Below are 23,818 nucleotides of genomic sequence, written 5' to 3' on the forward strand. Positions count from 1 at the left end.
CCAAGAAGCTGGGCAGTATATCAACTGAATTGTAAATACATCATCTTCCGTTCTTCGATTGAAGCTTGGCAAGGCCTTCGCTCAGGGATCAGTGGAGACGCGTATAAAGAACTGCTTTTAGAATAAATTACAGGGACAAGCATGCTGACTATTGCGTCGCCACGCGCATCTGTTGTCCTAGTGACGGGAGCAACACAGCTTAGGGAAGTCCCCCGTTCATCATTGGGGGCTCTGAAAGCGAGAAAAGCCCGGGATGAGAAGCAGGTGAGTTCTGCCTTTTTCTGTACTTGCACATGATTAGTCGATTTATTACAGCGTGATTTGTAAAGCAGGTATATTTGCAGGCCAGTATGGCGTCCACACCTTTACACTACTTCGCCTGAGGAAAATTACGCCCACCTCCCCTCGCGGGAAGCCTGGTGTGGTGCAACGCATCTCATGGGGTGTTCCATTGGCGTTTTCTATCGTATTGATTACGCTTATAGCAGGGATTTTCACGCGAAGGGAGTTGGGCGTAATTTTACATTTTCACAACGCAATGCACATGCAGTATACGTATGCTCAGGTACGGTCTTTATTGCAGACGAGAATGAGTGCCTTGTGGTCCGTAAAGTGCACAGTTAGGGGCTCGACGATTGCATCAAGCAATCGTCTAGTACTGCGAGAGAGTGCAAGCGTAATGCGGACGACCGTCGACTGAGACCATCGGAGCGTGGCATGCCACTTTATATTCACAGTACCCGAAGGAAAGGAGAGCGCGGAGAGAGAGTGTACTGCACAGCGCCGCCCACCGGCGCCTAGCTACGGTGTGAGAGCGGGCTGCGCCAACCCGCAGCTATTTGGGAGAGAGTGTTCGCTATCGAAGACAGGAGAGGAGGACAGGCGCAGCTGTGCGGACAACGCCGGACAGACGCAGGAAGGACAGAGGGGCGAGCATGAGATGAGTTGCTTTTTTTAAGCAATGCAGAGTGGTTTCACTGTAAAGCTACAAAAATTAACACTATATTCACGTCAAACGCCATATTATGTCCATTTGCGTTCTTAATAGTGACGTCTGTAAAAGCTTCAAGCCCCATTCAATACCAAGGCAGTATCTCCTCAGTTCTAAAAAAAGTAGCACCGTCTTTAGTTGCCATTGCAGGAATTCGAATGACGTGCACGCACATAACCATGGGTGCTCAGTCTTGGCAGTTCGCAGCAAGAAAACAACTCACTTCGAAAGGTGGCCAACACCTAAATAAAAGGTGAAAATTGTCAGTTGCATTACCTAGGCAAGGCCTTCACAAAAGCACCAAGCCACCAGGACCAAAGGGAAGACATGCTCGCGGACGACATTGTACACCTGCAGAAAGCTCATGCGCCCTCCAAGGTTTGTTCGTGTAGAAAAAAACGCACGTAAAGTTCTGAGTTAATATGACGACTGCAGTAAATCACGAAACCGACGTGTACCCCCTACACGAACCTACGATGCCATGAACTACTCCTACCAGGCGAGGTGCTACTCTTCAAGAGATCTGAATACCCTTATCCTGTAAAATAAAAGTGTGCGTTTTCAACTGACAGAAGACTACGTTTATACCATAGGACAGACCGTACGATTCAAGGTAATGCCGCAAGAGCGGTGCACGGCCCCAGAAACATTCCGACTAATCTTAGAAAACTTGCTTGCGTGCCTGAAGCGGCATACATGCCTCCTTTGCCTCAATGGCATTTGCCATGCTTCCGACAATTTCGACGAGCATTTTGCAAGGCTAGAGGATGTACTTGAGGCTATCCTAGAAATTTTGAACGAGCTCATTTTTATGCACACACGTCGAAAAATAGACAGTCTAAAATCCAGTGCGTAACTTTCTGTCGGACTAAGTACGATCTTGTCATAGTGTAAGTTTTGTTACCCTGCCTCTTAACTGCACAACATGCCGAGGATTTGCTGCCAGAACTCCGATTCTTCGGTACTGCGTTACGATACTTATATCGCTTTATATAGCTAGGCGAAACATTATACGGCTAGGCGAAAGCCGTCAGTTCCCAGGTAAGTTTTTATTCCAAACACAATGCCCATGCGTGAAAAAAACACTTTTTGAAGATGTAAAGGTAACGCTAGATAGTAAGCCATTACAGCACAACAGCAAGTAGAGTTGTGTGGTGGGGTCGGCGGAGCAGCGTCAGAGAGGCCGTGGCAAACACGGGTTGCTTGCAAAACTATGCGTCATGCGTACTGTGCGCTACAGTGTTAAAGAGAACTGGGCAGTGCGTGGTCGCTTACCACGGTAAAGCGACAGTGCCGAGATGTAGAAAAAAAGAAGACAGCCGGCACATGCGCACTGACCGCGGGATGTGGGAGTAGCCGCGCCGTCGTCTACTACGGTGCTCCACCGGGGGGCTCAGCACAACGGTAGATTTTTGTGCCTGATGCAGTCTGTGAGCAAAATCCGGATGTATACGATTCTCACCACTTTCGGGCGCTGGCGCTTCATGGAACTCAGCATCCATGGGTTCTCCGGTTATCCTTAATAGTCGATCGCACTGTACTTATAAGTGCAGGCCTCTTAAAATCAGCGATGCCGCGAGCACGAACGATAAAGGATGAAAACACCACAGTGGAGCACTAAAACAAAAAACGCTGTTATGAATCAGTTTAGTATTAAAACGCGGGGAAACACCGGCCACTCGTCAGAGCGTTGATGGATAACCATGTGTATGGAGTGCAGATTTTGTTACAGAATATTTGTATAATTGCACAGCAAGGCGTAGACTTTGCACTACGAGTACGAATAAATTTTTTTATATTTGAAGCAGAACACATTTTATGCACAATGATCAGATCAGATCATCAGATCAGGTGATCAGATCAGGTCATTTGAATAGATGGGGTTATTTCCCAAGCGTGGTGATCTTCTCGAACCAGTTTTACATGCGAAGCATCTCAGACTCGGGGCTGTGTCCCTCCCTCCCTCGTAGTTGTCGTTGTCTGCCGTCTGCACTCCACTGCGGATTGGCGTCTCTTCAGCCCCGTCAACGTTTGGGCTTACGTCAGCGCAGTCCACTATAAAAAGAAATAGTTACGCGGCGCCCGGTTTCGATCCCACGACTGTCTGGCCGGAAAAGGATGTAGGTGGTGCTCTTCCCACTGCGCTACAAACCGAGACGGAAGCATGTGCTACGAGCGCGCCTTATGTCTTTCACTCATTCACACTACGTCAAGAAGCTACTAATACAACGAAGGCACGCGAAGCTGAACCTCAACGGAAACGACGAACTGAAATATAATGGAACTTCAGTCGACCCCGTGGCTGCTTCGCAGACTACTCAGAGCTCCCCTACGGGAATATGGTGTAATTTCTGGGATTCTACCAGCAGTAATAGAGGTTTCACTCAAAACGATTTCGATAATACTGGACGACTACTTATTTTCACCACAATAGCAGCGCTGATACCAGTATCAATAAAGCATTACGTTTCATGTATAGAAATTAACGGCAATCATAATTATCCTTTTTTTTTAATATTCGGTCACGACGTAGTCATTGCATTGACAACGCCATCTTCTCACTTCTTTATTCCACAAAGCAAACGCTAGCATAGTCCTGCTTTTCCTCTCGAGGTGTTGCTAATGTGCAGAAAACTATAATGGTTGCTTTTGGCTGCTCCGTTATGCGACCACATGATGACCACTGTGTCAGGACTTGAAATAGAAACTTTATTTCCCGTAAAACTCGTTTGTCAGTGGTTGCCATGATGTTTACTCATGTTGAACGAAAAAACACTTCTACGTGAATTTTTGCATGCCTTCTTTCTTGCCCTCTTCTGCATTGCCACAATCCCCTTGGCGTTTCGGCGCTGCCCTGTCTAGGTTTATACTTCTGTCACCCTGAAGACAGCAGTCTGCCGATTTAAACATTTAAAGAGCCTCCAGAAACGCCTTGTTTTATTTCGTCAATTGAAATCACACGAATAGATGCCGAATATAAATATAACACTCCGTGATTTGCAGTTACTACCCTGACAATTTAACCCTGTAAACACTGTCCAGACATGAATTTATTGGCTTAGTCGGCCCAAAAATGTTTCGCTGTTTCTGCAGCTACTCATGTTTCGCTCCTGGAGTTCTGTTTAAATCTGCTGAAGGCAAAAAGAACTCGTTTTGCGAGAATCGTCTTGAGTTTGCTTTGATCAAGGAGTAAGAAACAAGGCAGGAGGGAAGCTTCGTTTTTTAGGGTTACTTATCCAACGGCACAGGTACTTAGCGCAGGTTAAACTTGTGCCACCTGACGCGGAAGACGGGATTGGGCTGACACAGCAATCATTGTTGCGCTGCGCAGGCAAAACGTTCACATGTTTTGCCACCGCAGCTACGGCGACGGGGTGAGTGGGGTTGCTCACTTCTCGCCCACCTTGTGCGGCTGTCTCTGTCTTCGCGGTAACAGCATTGCAGCTGCTTAGTGCGCGGCAGTGTTCATTTCGACATTATGAGATTGCTCTTACTTGTTTGCTTGTATGCGTGCTTCGTGTACCAAATATATTTTTACTACGTTGCCATAACCAACCGAATCTTCCTAAGTTAATCCGCCGACATTAGCCTGGACGACCAGATCTCGACTGTTGCCTAGGTTCGGATAAGACTCTTGTTCTGGCTTTGATGGATACGTGGTGTTTCTTTATTACAAGTAATGGATGTGTGCATATTATTTTACTTTCATCAAATGGCCCCGAAATCTGACAGGACAATAGCAGCAGGGTACTGTTTTCCTCCGTGCAGCCAGCAGCCAATCTGGCGGAAAGCCACCATATACATGGATTTGTTTTTAAAATCTCCAGTAATCTCTGCGTGCTGTCCCACCTTAATCCTCTTCCTTTTTCTTGCACTGACGTTCTAGAAGCCGCTTCATGTGCACATTTTTCTTTCTAACTAACTCGTTTCCGCTCTTAGGCTTCCGACGAGACCATGTATTGGCCCAAATTTGGTAGGTTTACAGCGAAGCGGTTAATTAGGTGGGAAACGTTTGTGTCGGAAACGAAATATCAAACCAGGGCACAGCAGTTTTGCCTCGAGAGGCAGAGAGAAGCGTCAAGCTATTTAGGCGTGCAGCATCCACCTCATACTGCTCTAAAGAAAAAAAACCGAAAACAAGCATCAGAACCGCAAGATGTATGATAAGGCGCCGGTGAACATTGGGACCATCCCCCCTCGCCCAATGTGTTCTGGCAAAGATTAGGTTTGTAGCTGCTGTTGAAAGGGGAGGTTGTTGACATCATTCGAGGGCTAGCTCATGCGTCAGGCTAGGCAAGAACCAGCAGTTCTCGCCTAAGACGTCAATGGCATGCCGCGGGACCAAAGATTTGCTGCTAGAGAAGCTAAGTGCGAGCGATAAGCCCGCCAATACAACACGGACCATTTATTTCTGTTGAAAAAAATCAGAAGCACAAGACACTTTGGCTTAGGGCTTGAAGGTGTAGGTTCTGCGGAGCAAGACTTCTCAAGGGACCGCTAAATTATACCCATAAAGATATAGTGCATGTGATTTGTTGTGAGCCAACTCTGTAGCAGTGGCTCGTCGAAGTGCCGCCAGCTGAGCGTACCACGTCAAATAATCCGTAGCAACAAAAAGCCACCTGTTCCCCGATGACAAGTACGGGCGAAATTTGCTGGTAGCCCGCACGACTGCTAGCATTCTGTCTGTGTCGCGGATAGTTACTTTCAGCTTTGGAAAGAGTCGGCTAGCGTATGCTATAACTTTCTCTACACTGTTCTGCCATTGTACAAGGATGGCACCGATGCAAACGTTGCTGGCGTCAGTACGGATTTCGGTGTCCGAAGGGTCGTGGAAGTGGGCCAGTACTGGTGCAGTTTGCAAGTGCTCACGGAAAGTTCTCACACGGAATACCACTGACAATATGACCCAGAAATTTCAGTTCTTCGAAACCCAGGTGACACTTCTCCGGTTTTATAGTGCTGCCCGAATGGCTTCGAGGACAGTTCTCAGGTGGGACAAATGTTCTGCGCAGGGTGTCGAACCGGAATTTTTTCGGGTTCAGTTCGCGTTCGGGTTCAAGACTTTCGGGTTCGGTTTCGGTTCAATTCCGGCGCACCATTTTGTTCCGGTTCGAACCGGTTCGAACCGGTTCAAACGGGTTCGAACGGGTTCAGAGAAAAAAAAAGGGTGTTTTTTTCTGTTAATTTTTTTTGTGTTCGGTTTTCGTTTCCTTGTCAGGTTTCCTTGTAGCCATAATGTAGGTTTTTTGTGCAAATGTTTTGTTTCCCAAAAATAGGCAACCTTGCAACAATTTTTCAACTTTGTTCGAAATCTTGAATGCTTGCAGAAAGCAGTCAACCAACACATCCAGTACATAGATCATAGAGTTGGAAAGTCCTTCAGACAAAAAGTATTGCTCTGTCCCCATCAGATAACTTACAAACTTGCTTGAAATATTTTTCTCTCTTCCCCAGACTGGGTGTTCCTCTACCGCTGGAATGACGTCATTACAGCGATGTAGCGGATATTTGCCGGCTTTCCTTAAGTTGCGGCATTAAAATGAAACCACAAAAACGAAGCAGAAACGGAAGGCGCATCTGCTGGGATGAGCAAATCCCGCACTGGTCCTCTGTGCTGGCAATAGCTATAACTTTCGCAGTGCTTCCAGATGCAAAGATAAAGTGAGAACGTTGATCTAAAGTGTTGAAGAGTTCCTTTAACTGTAACATGTACTGCAAAATGTTTTCTATAGTAGGTACACGATTACTACATTAACTGAAGCTAAATGATAAATTCGCTCGGACACATAAGACTGGGTATTTGTATCAATTTGAAAGCCCTGCTTTTTATGGCCGCAAGTTTATTTTTATTGATTTAGTTTCTTTCATTTTTATAATTTAATTCATTCATTCTTGGATCATAACATTGCAGTTTTATACCCCGCAGTTGTTTTCTTGAGGAAGAAAATGACGGACGATGACGACACTCGCTAAAGCGAAATTTGAGTGCAGCGCGAACTGTAGTCTTCTCGGCAACGGCGCATAGATGCTGTGCCTCAGGAAGGGATCTCGTCATCAGCTAATGCACGACGGCGCGCGGCATACTCTGTCGTTATCTCGTAAGGTGTCGCCACTTTGAAACACGTCTCGCACGGTCACGGAATTACGCCCTCCCCCTTACACTTTCGTCATACTTGCAACCTCCATTTTTCTGCTAGCTCTATCTTCGGTGGCGTCTTCGTTCTCTCGGTTACAACGAGTCCGACGCTGAGGGACTACGCGAAACCACAGGAGCGGATGCTTAAGGGCTACGCTCTAACGCATGGCTCTACGTAGCCGCTGTGCAGCCATGTGATCCACTCCCTTCGCCGACAAGTGACGGGCCGCACGTCGTCTCCAAATAATCTGTTCTCGCCACAGTATTCCGGAAGGGAAAAAGGTGGCCTCCTTACCAGTGGGCAGCACACGGATGCCTCCGACGCCTTCCCCCCGGTGCATCTTCGCCAGAATCTTCTGGTAATGGGTAGCCTCCCTGCAGACTGCCTATTGCCCCGTCCTACTCAGCAGACGACCCGTCCGTCCATAATCGTTTTAATTGTGGATACCATTCTTTGGTATCAGCGTATTTTTGGTAAAGCGTACCATTCTGAGCCCAAAGCCAGGACCGTGTAACCCCATTCATTTCCACAAAAATACCGATTTCGCGGGAGTTCCACCTGTAATCGCTAGAATAGCGTAAATGGAGATAACTGGTCGCACGAAATTTCTGAAAAAATAAAAAATAAAAAAAAAGTAAACACCGAAACTGGCAAACCGTGTGACACCCTGCATTTCCACAATAGTGAGGATTTCGGGAAATTTTCACCTGTAATCATTTTAATAGGGTAAATGGAGATAATTTTTCGAACAAAATTTATAAATGTAAAAAATAAAAAAAACTGTAAAATAATTGCGCAAACTGGCGAACCGTGTAACACCCTGCATTTCCACAATAGGGCAGATTTATTTCGCGAGTTACCAATGTAACCGTTATAATAGTGCAAACGGAAATAATTGGTCGAACGAAATCTTGAAAAACTATAAAATAAGAAAAATAATAAACAATTAAGGAAAATGGCAAACCGTATAACTGCCTGCATTTCCACAATAATGAAGATTTCGCGAATATTCCATTTGTAATTATAGCAGCGTCAATTGAGATAATTGGCGAACAGGATTTATAAAAACCAAAAAATTTGGCTCTAGAAGCTCACACTGAGGACAAGCGGCATAAGAATGCTACGCGTTAGTAGATAATTATTTGAATTTCTGCAGAAATTTTTTAGTACCCTGGAGTGTCGCCATGGTGCAGTATTTTGCGTCTCCGCTGCCTCCCCCCTCCGCCCGGGTGTCTCGTGGCGGGCCGCCCTTCGTCCGGAAATCACGCATCCTCGCAGGAATCGCCTGCCTGGCAAGCAGCGAGGCAGGCAGGTAGTTTACTGGCGAGCGGGCAGTCTTTTTGGCGGGCAGGAGAACCTGAGCGCTTAACATAACATCTTTTTTGGTTCCACCAAATGTCTACGCACGCACGCGCGCATGCACCCCTGTTTTCGCACAATGAGACAAATAATTTTGCATTTAAATATATTGATTGGTCAGCTACGCTTTTCATGTAACCCTTGTTTCAACGGCGCTTTAGCTTTAACACGAAATCATTAGCACTGCTAGAAGTCGAAAACAGTCCCGCGTCGGCGACAACCTCCGACTGTCAAGCGTGGCTGGTGGCGTTTAAAGCGATTTCCTTCTGCTCATCTTTCATAAGCTAACGTACCAGTTAGAAAGAAATAAAGGCTTTAAAGACTCATTGGACGGCGTGTTCAGGACGGCATTGTATAGGGAACCACCGGAGACAGGAACTTGCTAAATGGCACTTCAGCGACAGGTGAGAGCGGTTGGGCTCAACGAAAGATAATAGCTGAGTGAAGTCACAAGCAGCAGTAATTATCCCTCATAAAGAGGGAAAATGAACTTGAAATAAATCGAGGAAAAGTTTCAGAGAGGCGTCCTCATTCAAGGGGTAGAGTCGACAGTCGTTTTCATCAAGAGAAACTGATCTTCCAGGCCGGAGCTGGCCAAGGCTTTCTCCCAATTCTCTATGGAAACGTGTAGGTCGGGTGGATCTAGGGTGGACTTGTCACAGCCGCCTACTGTGTGTATGAGGTTCCCGGCTCCCAACGGAAGCGACGAAATGGAGAGAATTGTGTCCCATCAAAGAGGTGAAGACTGGTGATGTGTCGGAAGGTGTTAATCCGCAGGGCACGGAATAATCTTTCCTGGTTATTCGCTAGTGATTTGTGCGGGAAGGATAACGTTCTACTGGAGAGCCTATAGTGCTAATTAATTTCCTGGTATGTATAAAGGATGCATGCGCTCGGGCTCGGCTTCATCAGCGCTGGCTACGCGGGTCAAATGTGCAGCCACGAGGTTGGTTATCTTGTCTGCCGGCGATGCCAGTATGAGCTGGTGCCCATATAATCCTGGCTGGTCTCGTTGGTCGTCTCTGCTTGTTCATTCGAAGTGTTGTAACATGCAATAGACTGTTGGCAAAGTTGTGCCACGCCTGATAAAAGTCTGTTATGAGACGTTTGGCGGCCCTTTGGCTAAGCGCACGTGCTATCGCCTCTTCCTCAGCTTGGAAGGGGATGTGTTCGGGGGTTGAGATGCTACACCTGTGCAAGGCTGCAGAACGGCAGCACGAAGAAAGAGAAGGTATCGGAGAATGCTATCGGGTGTCTTTCGCATCAAACCAGTTCATCGTTCCTTTTTTTTCTTCAGTTTAGTTGCTTCGTAGTCTTACCTCATATATATACGTATTTTGAGAACCTTTCGGTGAATATATGACATGCATTTGGCGATTAGTTTTTAACTTCAGTGCGAGATGTAAATCTTACGCGAGAAATAACATAAGAGCGTAATACGTGCATAAAAAGTTATTTTATAGCACTCAGGTGGTCGACACATAACTTTCCGGCTATTTTGTGCGTAAATAAATTTCCTGATTTGTCGAGAAAGAGAACGCTGCAAAATTTACAAATACCAAGGACCCCAAATCTATCATGTTTGGTCCTACCCTCTAATCCGCCTTAACTGACACGCTTATTCCTCTAATCCATAATAATCAACACCGCAGTCCTACTAATTCACATTAGTTCATTCAGTCATAGCACTAAACCACCCTAGTCTACCCGCTAATCGGCGTTAATAGACTTCAATCCATGCATCGAAATGCTATCGCATTTAATTTAAAAGTGAAAATGAGAAGGCCCCAATTTTTTTTCCAATTCTCATGTTCTCCTAGGGCAGTAACCAAAGGACACAATGGCACTGTACAAGAAAAAGTGATGGTGACGTAGAGAACTGTGTCTCAGTGCTGTTGTTCTGTTTTATATAAGTACCCACTCTAACTAAAATAAGTGGAACATACGAATTTATTGTTGATGGTGTCCCTGAAGGCCTTCACAAGCGGACACGGATGCATTCGAATTAATAATACAAAAACTTCACACGATTTTAGACACACTGCCGATAGAAACAATAAAGAATACCTCATGATATGTTGCCACTGAATATGCACTCCAACTTAAGTTATTGTAAATGCAAAAAGATTATTTTGGGAGACGGGCAATACCTAAAGCAAACTAATAGTGTATACCGACTTTACATTAAATTTAGGGTAATAATAGGATGAGGACCTTATGGGCCTTGGGAACTGCAGACTATGCAAAATATTTCGTGGTGCAGTCTGGCGAATGGTAAAAATGTCTTCGGATTCAAGGTAGGGTACCGGAATGGAAAACTAAAAATCACAGTTTTGAGGCACCGGAACCGGTGCGGAACGGTTCCTGCAATTCGTTCCGGTTCGGGTTCAGTTCCAAAATGGCGGAAAAAATACGGTTCCGGTTCAGTTCCGGTTCCGGGCAAAAATTCAGGTTTGGTTCCGGTTTTCGGTTCGGTTCCGGTTCCGGTTCGACACCCTGGTTCTGCGAACGGGCGAGAGACCACAACCACGTCATCTAAATACACCAGGCCCGTCTGCCATTTAAGTCTTACCAGAACAGTGTCCATCGTACGTTGGGACGTAGCTGGCGATGAGAATAGGCCGAAAGGAAGGACCTTGAATTCTTACAGGCTGGCGGGTATCAAGACCGCCGTCTTCTCGCGATTTCGCTCGTCAACTGCGATATTCCAATAGCCAGATTTCAGGTCCAGTGAAGAAAATAATGTAGCATCGTGCAGGGTCTAATGTGTCACCAATCCTGGGGAGGGGAGAGACGTCTCACGTTGTGACACTTTTCAATCTGCGGTAATCAACGCAGAAATGGATGGTGTTGTCTTTTTGCCTTACTAGCACGACTGGTGACGCCCATTTACTTTGCGACGGCTGGATCACGTCATCTGCCAGCATCTCTTCCCCTTGCTTCTTGATTGCCTCCCGCTCTTTGAGGACACCTTGTATGGGTACTGCCGCACAGGCCTAGCGGCCTCATTCGTTCTTATTCGGTGTTTCGCAGACGGCGTACGGCGCACTGTACATGTCGTGGCAAAGCAATCGTAGAATTCGCGTACAAGGCGTATTAAAGCATCCTTCTCAGTGGTGGAGAGTTTGTGGTCGATTTCCACGGGAATGTGGCTCTCAGCTGTCGGAGACTCATACGAAGTGGTCCCCAATGCGGTTAAATGCATCACTTCGGCGATTTCCTCGATGAATGCAACGGTGGTACCTTTCGATAGATGGCGACGCTCATTGGTGAAGTTGGTAAGCCAGACTGGTGTGCACCCATTTTGCAGCTGTACAGACCCTCTTGCGATACAGATACCCTTGTCCAGTAGCAATCGGATATTCCCTTCAGCTGTATCTTCGCAGTCCAGGAATGCGACACTTCTACCGCCGACAAGTAGGCTTGTGCGGGCGGTGTTGCGACTAGGCGACGCCTTGCTCTAGCGGGTCATTTGCCCCGCCGGTCGATCGCCCCAGGAGTCGGCTCGCCACGGCTTGACGGCGGAAACGAAAATGGCTGACAAGATGCGACGGCGGCCACTGATTGACAGCGGCTTTTGAGGGATTAAGGAGCTGCTGCGCTTCCCCCGGCCTATGCAACTCCATGCGTGTGCGCGTGAAAGCCCAGACAGCAACGACTGGACAATAGGACCCCAGTGGCGGCAGGGGCACAGCGAGTAATGCAGTGGCAATGGCCAAGCCATTAAATCTCCCCGGAGTGATTCCACGAGCCTTGATGATCCGTGCGGTTATGCTTCCTGGGAAGTGCTTGCGAGGACCCCACCGTGGGAACGCAGCGCGCGGCTGACACCAACGGTACACGGGGCGCCCGCGCGGCTTCCGTTCTTCCCCTCTCCTACAGGCACCTAACGACTGGCAAGGGTGTGTGTGTGTGTGTGTTGTGCATCTATCGACATACATGAAACGCGTGTCCCTTCCAAAGGGCGGTGCTTCACAGCGAGGAACTTACACCATTGGTCCGCATTGTTTTGTATGGTGATTCCCAATCTAGGGAACTAGGGATCGGCGGTCAACAAAAAGGGCGTGCTGCGCTCGCCAAGAGATCTGTCTTCAACTTGACAACTCACTGTAAAAATATAAATAAACTCGTTGAGTTTGCCCGAAGCTCTCCCCTAGTCTTGGCTCGAGAGAGCGACGGCGTCCGGCCCCGCTACCAGCAGACTGCGGTCGCTACAACGCGCAACTGCGGGAAGCGTCACGTTGTGGTCGACAATGCGAAGGGCCGTGTCATGTCGGTCGGTAATGCTTCCGGCTACAGAATTCTTTGTGGGGAAGGTGATTGTGGACTTCAATAATTCAGAAAGTCCATGCCAAGTATCAAATCCCTCAAACACTCTGGAAGTACTACGAAGGTGCCGATGTATGTAAGGCCGCGGATCTCGACCCACACAATGCACCTACCGGCAGGTGTAATTAGATAACCCCCAGCTGTGCGAAGTTGTAGGCCTCTCGAGGTGATGATAACTTTCTTAAGTGAAATCGCTAACGCCTTGCTAATAACAAAATATTCTGCACCCGTGCCGGCCACTGCAGGCGTCGTACAGTCGTCGATTCGTACAAGTACGTCGCAGAAATCCAGTTGGGTGGTGCAGATTTCGTTGTCACTGTCCGCCTCGTCATTGGTATCCGGTCGTTCCCGTCGTCGTCGTCGCAATGGAGGATCTTCGAGCGATTCCTCATCAGCGGCCTCACCTCCAGGAGTCGCTGACTTCAGTTTCCCCGGCTTTCAGGGGTGCCCGATAGGCCATTGGTGGGGTTGGGCGCGAAGCGAGGAGTCACGGAGTGGCGTCGGCTTGGCGACGGTGAACGGGACCCAGTGCGTCGGTGCGGGAACATGTCGTGACATTCTGCAAGGTATCTTGCAATCTCAGGCGGCCGTACTTCGCTTCGTAGACACGGCGCTCTGAGTGCAAATCCACGCATATCGGTCTGGTGGTATGGGCACACTCGATACACATGACCAGCCTCCCCGCAGTGAAAGCAAGGGGTGTGAGGTCGGGGGTGCACCGGAGATCACTTTTCCGGGAGTTTCTGTCCTTTGAGAACAGCACGGCGGGACGTGGCACGGTGGGACGCTGCATGAAGTTTACGGCGGTTGGTTGCGGTTCAAAAGTGGCGACAGTAGGCGAAGGACAGTAGCGGGACGGACACAGGGTCTTTGCATACATACATCTGGGCAGCTCTGACAGTGCACACTCGTCAGCTGGCTCGGGAACCCGCACGGCCCGCCTTATTTCATTCCTAATCAGCTCGGCACCAGACACAGTAATAACAGCAACAGACAACAGACAGCTCATCACCATGAAGCATTGCCTGCAGCTCCTCCCGGACAATCCTCCTGAAAAGTTTGCAAAAGCTGTCGACGTTGCCTTCCACGCCGTCAGAACGTTCGTACCAGAGATGGCAGCTTCCGGGTGGCTGTTCTGCCGTGCCAGCGCCCTGTCTATCACGGTTACCTCTTCAACAAATCCGGGGACGGTTCCTGGAGGACTCCTCATCAGTCCGGCAAAGATCTCTTGCTTGACGCCGCGCATCAAATGTCGCAACTTCTTGTCCTCTGGCATGGATGGATCAGAGCGCCCAAATAAGCGACCATGTCTTCGACGTACATGGCAACACTGCATTCGAACGTTGGTTCGTCGGCTGTACCACTATTTCAGCCTTTTTTTTGGGGTCCATGTTCAAATAGGTAGCGAGTTGCCGCTGGCGAAAAGCCTCCCAGGAAGTCATTGAAGCTTTGTGGCTCCTAAAGAAAGGTTGCAGTTAAATAATCCGTGTTGCAGTTAATTTCTTAAACAAGGTTCACGCATCTTCTTCTAGAGCATGGTAGGCATTGTGACGCTTACCGTGCTCATCTCATTCTTTGAACCTGGCGACGCGATCAAACTGGTCGACCCAGTCACCTGCATCTTCGAAAGCTTTGCCATAAAAGAGCTTCGGCACCAGTTGCTGCTGAACAAGGTACCCACCGATCGTGGAAGTCGCCGGTGGGACCGGTGCGCTGTTGTCCCGTTCCGTCATCCTGCCTGTGCGATCTGGCAGTGTCCCGTACTCCACCCGGAGACCAAGTATGCGGCGGCTGGTCCTCTCGTAAACAGGTGTGATCTGGGTGCCCTGGCGCTTACTCTAAGCACTTGATCAACCGGTTCTCATATACCCAGCACCTCAACCACTTTTGAACGTATGAAACAAAACTAGTAGTAGAATTGTTTATTTAAACAGGCGAACTCGTGCCATTCAAGTGAGCTGCGAAAGTCTAGCCTTGGCCGAACTCTCGTGCTCTTAAACCTTCTCTTCTTCTCCGGCTCCCTTCTTCGTCGTCTTAATCGTCACAAGTTGTCAGGTGCTAGCCGCCAGTTGGTTATGTGGAGAAAGAGGAGCGGTTGGTTAATGCCTGCCCAAGGCATCGCGGTAAAGTTCGAACTCATTACGAGTCGTGGAAATAATAACGTAAATGGAGATAATGGGTCGGACGAAATTTCGAAAAGCCAGAAATAAAAAAAAATAAATTACAGAAAATCACAAAATGTATAACGCAGGGTATTTCCGAAATAATGCAGATTTCACAAAAGTTCCACGTGTAGTCGTTATAATATCGTAATTGGAGATAATCGGTCGAATGAAAGTTTAGAAAACTAAAAAATAGAAAAAATATAAAATAATTACCTACGAAAAAAAGCAGAACCGTGTAACGCACTGCATTTCCACAATAAGGTGGATTTCGCGAGTTCCAACTGTAGTCGCTATTATCACGTAAATAGATATAATAGGTCGGATTAAATTTTGAACACTAAGAAGTCCGAAAAATGTTAAAAATTACGAAAAATGGCAAAACCTATATCACGTGGCGTTTCCACAATGATGTATGTTTTATGAAAGTTCCACCTGTAATCGTGATAATAGCGTTAATGGAGATAATTGTTCGAACGAAATTTTGGTAAACTATCAAATAAGAAAAAAATATAAATAATTACGAAAAATGGGAAACCATGTATAGCCCTGCATTTCCACAATAATGCAGATCTGGCGAAAGTTTCAAATGTAATCCTTATGAAAACGTAAAGGGAGATAATGGTTCGTACGAAATTTTCAAAAATTAAAAAATAAGATAAATATGAGAAACCTACGGAAAATGGCCAATCGTATAAGGACCTGCAATTTCCACAACATGGATTTTGCGAAAGTTCCATATAATCGTTATATTAGCGTAAATTAAATATTTGGTTGAAAGAACTACTGAAAGTAAAAAAAATAAGAGAAATGTGCAAAAATAACGTTAAATGGCTAACTCTGTAACGCCGTGCATTTCTATAATAATGCTGATTTCGAGAATGTTCCTGTTCTTATCATTATATTAGCGCAAATGGACATAATTGGTCGGACAGGATTTAGAAAAAACCACAAAAATTTGGCTGGAAAAAACCTGACACTCAAGACAAGTGGCATAAGAATGCTACACATTGGTATATAATTCTCTGAATTTCGGCAGAATTTCGACAGTCGTGATTGAGAGCAACGATGCGCCACCTGAGGTTGCGATGTAGCTTTGGATTCCGAAGTCTCTGGTGCCAAGTGTGCTTGTGAAGGAGCTTTGCACCGGCTTGATAAAGGCCTCCATCTGCTGGTATTTCTATAGTCCCCTGCTTAGCATCCCTGCAGAGTTGTTCTGTCCATTCCCGAATGTCACATCTCTCTTCGATGGGAGGGTTTCTTTCAACAGCAGATGAGGTATGTTGGACGTCCCGTATTTTGCGGAAGGCGTCCAATTCGTTTAAGTGAAGTTTTTTACCGTATGGGTATTTAGTGACCCTGAATTCGACCCCATGTAGTGATCACTGCCGAGGTGTTCTTTCCTGTTGAGCCAAGTGGCTTCTTTGCGCGTTTTTTTTCGTGAAGGCAAGGTCGGGAGCAGTATCGCCACTCACGCTGTTTCCCATGCGGGTGGACTGCGTCGGGTCAGTGATCAAGGTAAGGCCTCTCTATGCGCATCGACCCAGAGGTTTCGCCCCTTAATCATGTCCCGTTTATAGCCCCACTCGGTGTGGTGAGCGTTGAAGTCTCCGACGACTATTAGGGTGTTTCCCCTGGCCAGTTCGGGGGTTTTACGAAAACGTTTACCGAATTTGTGGGCGTTTCGACGAGAGCTGTATATGTTCAGTATCAATATGCTCTGTGTTCTGTGTCGGCTGTCTGGGATTATTTCAACAAGAACGTGAGCTCCAGGCGATGTGCTCACCCCGGCATCGCGACGAATGGCCGGAATGCTTCACCTCACGAGAGTGGCTACTATGGGTTTTTGCTTGGAGTTAACACCAGCGGCGTCTTCTTCAAGGTCTGTGAGAGATTTGTAATTGCTAAGCTTTGCAGAAGCGCCGGTCTCTTGGAGGCAAACGACGTCAGGCATTTCGTTCGAATTGTTGGTCCTAAGAAATTGTTCAAGGTGAGTGCGTTTCCTCCTAAATCTTCGACTGTTCCATTGCCAGACGAGAAGCCTACTGGGCGTTCGGGATTTCTTTAGAATTCGCGAAAGACAAAAAATTAGACATGGTCATTAGTTTTTTTTTTTAGCTTTCGATGAGGGTGGGCGGAAGTAGGGTTTAGTTGATTTTATGGGGCCAGTTCTTCCATCCCTGCCCATCCACGGGGTGGCACTTTCTAAGGCTGTTCGTCTAGCTTGAATGAGGGAAATTTGGGAGCCGATATTTTCGGCCAGTTCCGCCAGTGTGGCCTTGAATTTCGCGCTGAGCGTGTTGGTTACGGCCTTACTGAGGTAATCTCCGAATTGACCGAGCATGTCCTCATCGACGTATGTTTTAGGGCCTGAGGGTGCAGGCTGGCTAGAAATACTGGGGGTCGATTCTCTGGCCTTACGTTGCGGCGGTGGAGAGCCGGGCGGTGAGTCGTCCATCCCGTCTGTAGGGGTGTGTTCTGAAATAATTACAGGAGACTGCTCAGCTGGCGTAACGACCTGGTTTGGTTGTCCTGAATTATTAGCAGGCTGTCCTAGGTTGCGTGGGAAAGAGGATGTCGTTGAGTCCGCACTGATTCCCTTTAGTAGAGCTGGTTCAGCTTTGAGTGCTGTATTTTTCGAGAAGACGAGCCCTAACATAGGCTTAATTTTAGTAATCTCGGACTGTTGATCTGAATGTTGAGAACCATGAATGCCTTTCGTTAGGGCGCTGCTTTTTTGGAACGTTTTGCAATGAGAGACCATGTTTGCCCAGGTCACCTGGTTTGCCTGGTTGCCTCCGCTCGGCTGTCTTCCTTTTCGAGACAGAGATCTCGACTTGTGTCTCTGATTCTGGCGTCCAGGGATACTAGAGCTCAGGTGTTGCAGGTGTTCACTGCTTGCGGAGTTGTCCCTGATGCCTGGCCCGCGACTCACGTCTCCTCTACTAGGTCGTTCATGCTGCCGAAGCCGTGTAAAGGACCCTGATATCCCACGCTGTCCGGTTATCGCTTCGCTCGGCCCGTCTTTATGGAGTGTGGTCGACGTCGAGGTTGCGTCGTGCTCGCCGTTTTCTCGTCGTCGACGGTTGTTATTTTGTTGCTGTTGTTTTTCACACTTGCGCTTCTTGTGAACGTACGGCGTCTGGAATCACAGTAGGCACTTCTTGTCGCCGGTTTGATGATCTAGTCCGCAGAGAGTGCACTTGGGTTCGCATTGATGTTTCTCGAGCGGTCATTGGGTGCCGCACATCTTGCAGATCTTTTTGTCTGGTGCTGGGCAAACGTCCGCGCGATAGCTGAGCCAGCTGAACCCATCGCACACCTCTTGTCGCTTCTTGTGGATGAAGCAGTGATATTCAGCCCCACGGTAGCATTTATATACAGGGGGATCAGAGTTAAGTCGACAGGTTTTATAAATTAGTATCTTATATTTACGTAAGGACCGCCTCTACAGTGAGGTTTTGCGCTCTTGGTAGCACAGAATTATGGGGTAATTATCGATATCGGTGGTTTATTTAAATAAAATTGAATAATTACTTTTCAGTGGCTGTAATAAGCAGGCATGCTGGTATTGAAAAGTTGGTCACAATAATGTTTTGATGCAGCTTCATTTGGCAGAAATGTTCTAGCGCATCCATACTACGAAATATAAAACTACTAAGTTTAATTGCCGTTCGCATGATTACGCACGCAATACAGTGAAGACCGGCGCAACGTTACTCCCTTTTTTTCTGTGTTACGATAGCGGTTCCGAGTACTGCAGATTGCGATAACGCCAGCCAAGACTGAAATGTTACCAGTTATCACTTTCTCCTATGCCTCCACCCCGTTGTCAAACTACACCGTACACAGCAGGCACGAGCTTTGCGCCGGTCTTCACTGTCTTGCGTGCGGAATCATGCGAACGGCGATTAAACTTCGCAGTTCGATATCTCGGAGTACGGATACGTAGGAGAATTCTGCCAAATGAAACTGCGTTGAAACAAGATTGCCTCTAACTTTTCAATACAAACATGCCTTGTTACTGGAGCTATCAGAAAGATATACCTTCAATTTTAGCTAATTAAGTCACCGGCATCATTGATTAAAACCTCATCCAGTGTCACCTCGGGCCCATATTCTCAATGTAGAGGTGATCTTCACGTAACTGTGAGCGCCTAATTTAAAAAAAAAGAAAACCTGTCGACTTAACTTTGAGCACCCTCTTTAATGCGGCACCGTTGTACCTTCAAAGATGATAATGGCAGAAGTAGTACGGTACATTTTCCGGGCCTGCAGAATCGTTGGATTTTCTTGTAGCTAGGTTTCTGTGATATCGTCACTACTGTCGTACTAAGGGATGTTAATGGTGGTGGTTAAACATTTGTTCAAGTGAAAGAGGTTCCTGCTTGAAAGAGGGAGAAGCCCTCAGTCCAGGGCCCCTGCGGCGGCTGCGGTCCTGCGTGCCCGGTCCAGCAAGTGTCGCCGGTCCTCATGGTCCGAACTGCACAGCGCCGCCCCCCTTGCTCCAGGGCGGGCGGGGGAATGTTGTGTATGATCCCCTTGACGGTGTCTACGGTAGGCGCCGCGTAAGCGGTGATCTTTTAAGCATTTTCTCCCAAGTGGAGCTTCTTGGCAGCTATGTATTTACTTGCACGCTCCATACGGGGGGTGCTGGCCACGATGATAGGAGATCTTCCACTACCTCGTCGTAGCTGAGACCGGTCGCACGGAGCACGCCATCGCGCAAACAGGCCTGGCTAACTTTCGTGATGTTAAGCCCCTCTCGTGGGCGCAGCACGACTTTGATGTCTTCTTTGGGCAAGGGCGAATGACGCGGAAGGCGCGGTGGCCGGCTTGCTGCTTTCTTGGCCCGTGACTGCCGGCTGGTTTGCATGGAACCAGCGCCTTATTGCTTGGAAGAGTGTGCCGGGGCTATGCCTAGCTGGACGGGAGCTCGAGCACCCCGTCGGTGGTAGCTCGTAAACCACCAGGCTTCCTCGGTTTTTTCATCAGGTGAAATGGACTCACCGCCCACTTCGATGCTTTCCATTACGCACCTCCGTGTGTCCGGGGTTGAGGTGCTGGTAGACGGAATGGATTCCGAGTGAGGGCGAGGTGGCTGGGCTCAGGCCGCAGTCGCCGCTCCACCTTGTTGCACCGTAGTTCCAAAGTAGTGTTAGCAGAGCGGCCCAGCTTCGCTGGACAAACCGGCTGGTATAAGCTGGGCGGTGGTCCAGTGATCGAGAAAACGATGTCCGTCGTCAGCTAGGGCCTTCGGACCCCCGATACGGTGTTTGCAAGATAATTGTTGAATCTATGCCGCAGAAAGTATAGAAAGGCACAGACCATAGGCAGCTCACAGGTGCAGCTGGCAGCTGCGCCCCCGGAGGCGAGCCCCTTAAGTAAATATAAAATCAATAATCTTTTGTTTTATGGCACTTATGAGGCTAATCAAAGTTGTAACATTTCCGACCCTTATACGTGCTCAACTCGCGAGCGCATTACTTGAGCAGGTTAACGGTCCGTTTAACTAACAGCCGCCTTGGAAGTACAAGTTCACGTGACTGGGCTTCCTTGAATAAGTTATTGGGTGTGAAATAATTTTGCGGAAACTGAAACCATTCGGTTGGAAAACTCCAGGGAAAGCACTGCGAACGCTCTAGCCATATAGAACACGCGGGACTTGACACGAAGAAAACAATACCAAGATGTACGCAACAACTCTTACAAGATCTCACTCGCGACAGTAACTCGTTGTTGATTGTGTATTTTTGTTTCGTGGCGGTGAGCATACTGTTTGAAATGCAGTTGGACAGGTCACCCAATCCGAGTCCCTGCCTTTATGGGAAGCTCCTTTATTAGCCATTGATATGTAACATTTAAACAGATGGGCTGCTTAGGTCTAGAAAGTGAACGTTGCAGTCTATGAGTCATCGTTGAGATGTCTCTAGAGATTTTTGTCCAGTTGAACATGACTTGTCACTACTCGTACTGTCTTAAAAATAACGCTGAGACCAACCAAGCTCGCGCGATCATGTACGTCTGCTAAATGTAGGGCATGTGTTTCAAAGGCACGTCATAATGCAACTTCACCATATGCGGCTTCGAATATACGCATAGCAAGCCACCATGAACAATGCGTAGAACTTTGTAAAGAAACATTACTTGGTCAGAGTATAAGAAAGCATGACAAGCGGCTAATTTTTTGCAACCGGGGTAGCAAGTGAAGGGTCTTGTATGAACGTCGGTTGAGTGTGTCCAAATGTGTAGAAATTTATTACCAGTATAAGGTTGGCAACTCAGCGGGACACAGACAAGCTGTAAGGATATAGCTCCAGGAGAGCGGTAGTCAAATGAATGCAATGTTGTTGCTTCGGTGATAGTCTACGACAAGGTAAATGCTATCGTGTTTTTTGAGCCAGCATGATCGCTGATTAGTGAGCGCTCTATGACAGTTGCTTAACACCTGGGTCCGCGACCACTTGTAAAGAGACGTAAAGCTCTGCCAAACAATCTTTGGGCGCAGGCTACAACTCCATGACGTACCCTTAATATGCCATGTTTTAGGAGTGTGCTATACCATGGGTTTTCCATAAACTTGGGAGCGAACTGCTAGAACAGTCTCGCGACCTTCCCCCTCTCTGGGAGTCACTGCAAGGACACTGCTGTGGCAACTCAATGTTAGCTCTTACAACGTCAATTACGTCGCGAGAGCAGACGATATTCCTTGTACATGCGAAGGATGACGCTGCTAAGGTATCAAGGTTGTGTCTTCACTCATTCTGCAATCACCCCCCCCCCCCCCCCCCCGCGGAGTAAAGTGGGCCATCTTGACAGACGCAGTCATTCCCTAAACTGAAAAAAAAACACTGTTAAACGTGGCCTGTCTGACAAAGGCTCTCGGTTTTGTGAGCTTGGTAAACCCTTATGTAGTCTCACGGAACCAGGTTCTAGTCCGACAGTGCCTACAGCAACTCCTAAGAGAGAGCTCACATTTCATACCTTTACACCAGAACGTTTTCAGAGTACAAAAACTCTATCCCTGATTAGCGGCAATGTGCAAACAAAATCAAGTGGGGCAGAGACATCGAATCCTGGAACGTAGAGAGTGTCGTTTGGTGCGATGGTATTTGCAGGAATCCTAACACGGCACGGAGGCGGGGAAAAAACGTTACCCCCCTGGTAATTATTTGGCTTTGCCGATACATTGCTGTAACCGTCATGGTGCGTCTTCGTCGCACTTGTGACATGTTTTTTGGTGGGATTGTGAGTAATCGTACGAGAATATTCGGGAAGAATATGCGCAGTGTGTCTACAAATTTGGATGCGTTAAAAGCTGCAGGCTTCCTTCCCGTTGCTCAAGTTCTATTCCGACCCTGTTAACCTTTATCGGGAAACGGCTTGCGAGTTTTGTCGCGTTTGGAAGCACCACTGGACTGAGAAAGGCGCTTTAGAGTATGTACTGAAGGAAACAAGGAACATTTCAGCATGATAATTGCTGTGTAAAATGTTGTCGCTTAGCAAGATACATCGCCACTAAATGTCATCTTTGGTGGGAAAGGCAAATGGGGGGTACTGCCTGGTCCTAGTAACGAATATTTAAAGCAACAATAATAAGGATGCTGACAATATTTAGGCGAAAACGTTTGCAACTGCATCTGGAGAAGAGCTTCCAACCGTGAAAAAAACCCACGTAAATTTACAATAGGTGATCTCGCCTTGTTTGGAGGCATTAGGGGATTTTTTTTCAGTTAAAGAATCTGCGTCATGAGGATGCGTCGTGAGGACAACAGTATATTGATTTTAATTTCGCGTGACTCCACGCCATGCTGACCCTGCATGTTTGTTTCCGCGTGTTTTTCAGGTCAAACGGGACGAGAAAGATCTATGCATCATACAATAGCCTACATGCTGCAATACATCGACACCCACTTTCCTCGTCTAAAGCCTGCCGTGACAGAAATATTTCGTTGCTAAGACAAGTTTGTTGCTATGTTCATATCCGTCCAGCACGTGCAAACAGAGCGGCAGTTTCTTCCTACGGTATATAAAGTCTTCCTTTAGCTGGCTTCTGAATTGCCCCTCAAGCAGCTTGTACATATAATAGCAGACACCATTATTTCATCGACAAAGTTTGATGGGTTTGAAAAAAGTGTTCAAACTTTGTCTTTCCGGTTTCTAAAGAAACTTTTCTTTAACTTAGACAGCAATGACAAATCTGACGAAACACCGCCAAAACATCGTCCAATGTTCACAATGACCATTTACATGTAATGCGGCGTCCGGCATGTTTTTGGTGACAGTGCAGTGTACCTTTTGATTTCTGGTTGTGGCAAACCCGCAACGAGCCAAAATACTGTATAAGTGCAGGGTATTTAGTCGCGAGCTGTCACATTATTCTCTTGCAATAAAAACTATTGTCTCATTTACGTGAATGTCAAAACAGCAAAACTGCGGAATCTCTATATCCAACTACAGGTGCCACGACTAATGGTAAGTTACTTCACGCCAAAAACATTTGTTTTACGCGCATGCTTATTTATACCAAATACTGCTCCGTTTATCAAAACTGAATATCATTGAGGTGGCTCTGATTCTACGGTGTTTCTTTAAGAAGTCAACCTTTGTCCGAAATGATTTTTGTTGTTTGGATTTTGAAAGAGCAGGTGTTGGTGTTTATGAACACATTTTAATTGATTTCACGCTAGCTCTTCAGGAAGGCACAATTGCTTGCTGCTGAACATGGAAATAATAAACATTGTCACCAGGAAGAGATGAAGAAGTGGACAATTACACATTACGCCATGTTTGCCCACCTTCGAAGAAGATGAAGCACATCTAGTGACATAGCCGTG

At 47.2% G+C, this 23,818-nt stretch overlaps 1 protein-coding gene across 1 annotated transcript in view; it reads left to right on the top strand.

Annotated features, from left to right (window-relative positions):
- LOC144158378 (uncharacterized) overlaps nucleotides 1-23,390 on the top strand; it is a 126,100-nt gene extending 102,710 nt beyond the window's left edge. Inside the window, exons 9-10 of the mRNA XM_077689239.1 lie at nucleotides 182-264; nucleotides 22,828-23,390. Coding sequence (XP_077545365.1) covers nucleotides 182-264; nucleotides 22,828-22,866 — 122 coding nt within the window. The 3' untranslated portion in view covers nucleotides 22,867-23,390. The remainder of the gene's footprint in view (nucleotides 1-181; nucleotides 265-22,827) is intronic.
- Nucleotides 23,391-23,818: the final 428 nt, after the last annotated feature.

The sequence above is a fragment of the Haemaphysalis longicornis genome, unplaced genomic scaffold (genome assembly GCF_048455015.1).
Source record: "Haemaphysalis longicornis isolate Haplotype H1 unplaced genomic scaffold, Haemaphysalis longicornis Haplotype H1 scaffold_10, whole genome shotgun sequence".
NCBI classification, from domain to species: Eukaryota; Metazoa; Arthropoda; class Arachnida; order Ixodida; family Ixodidae; genus Haemaphysalis; species Haemaphysalis longicornis.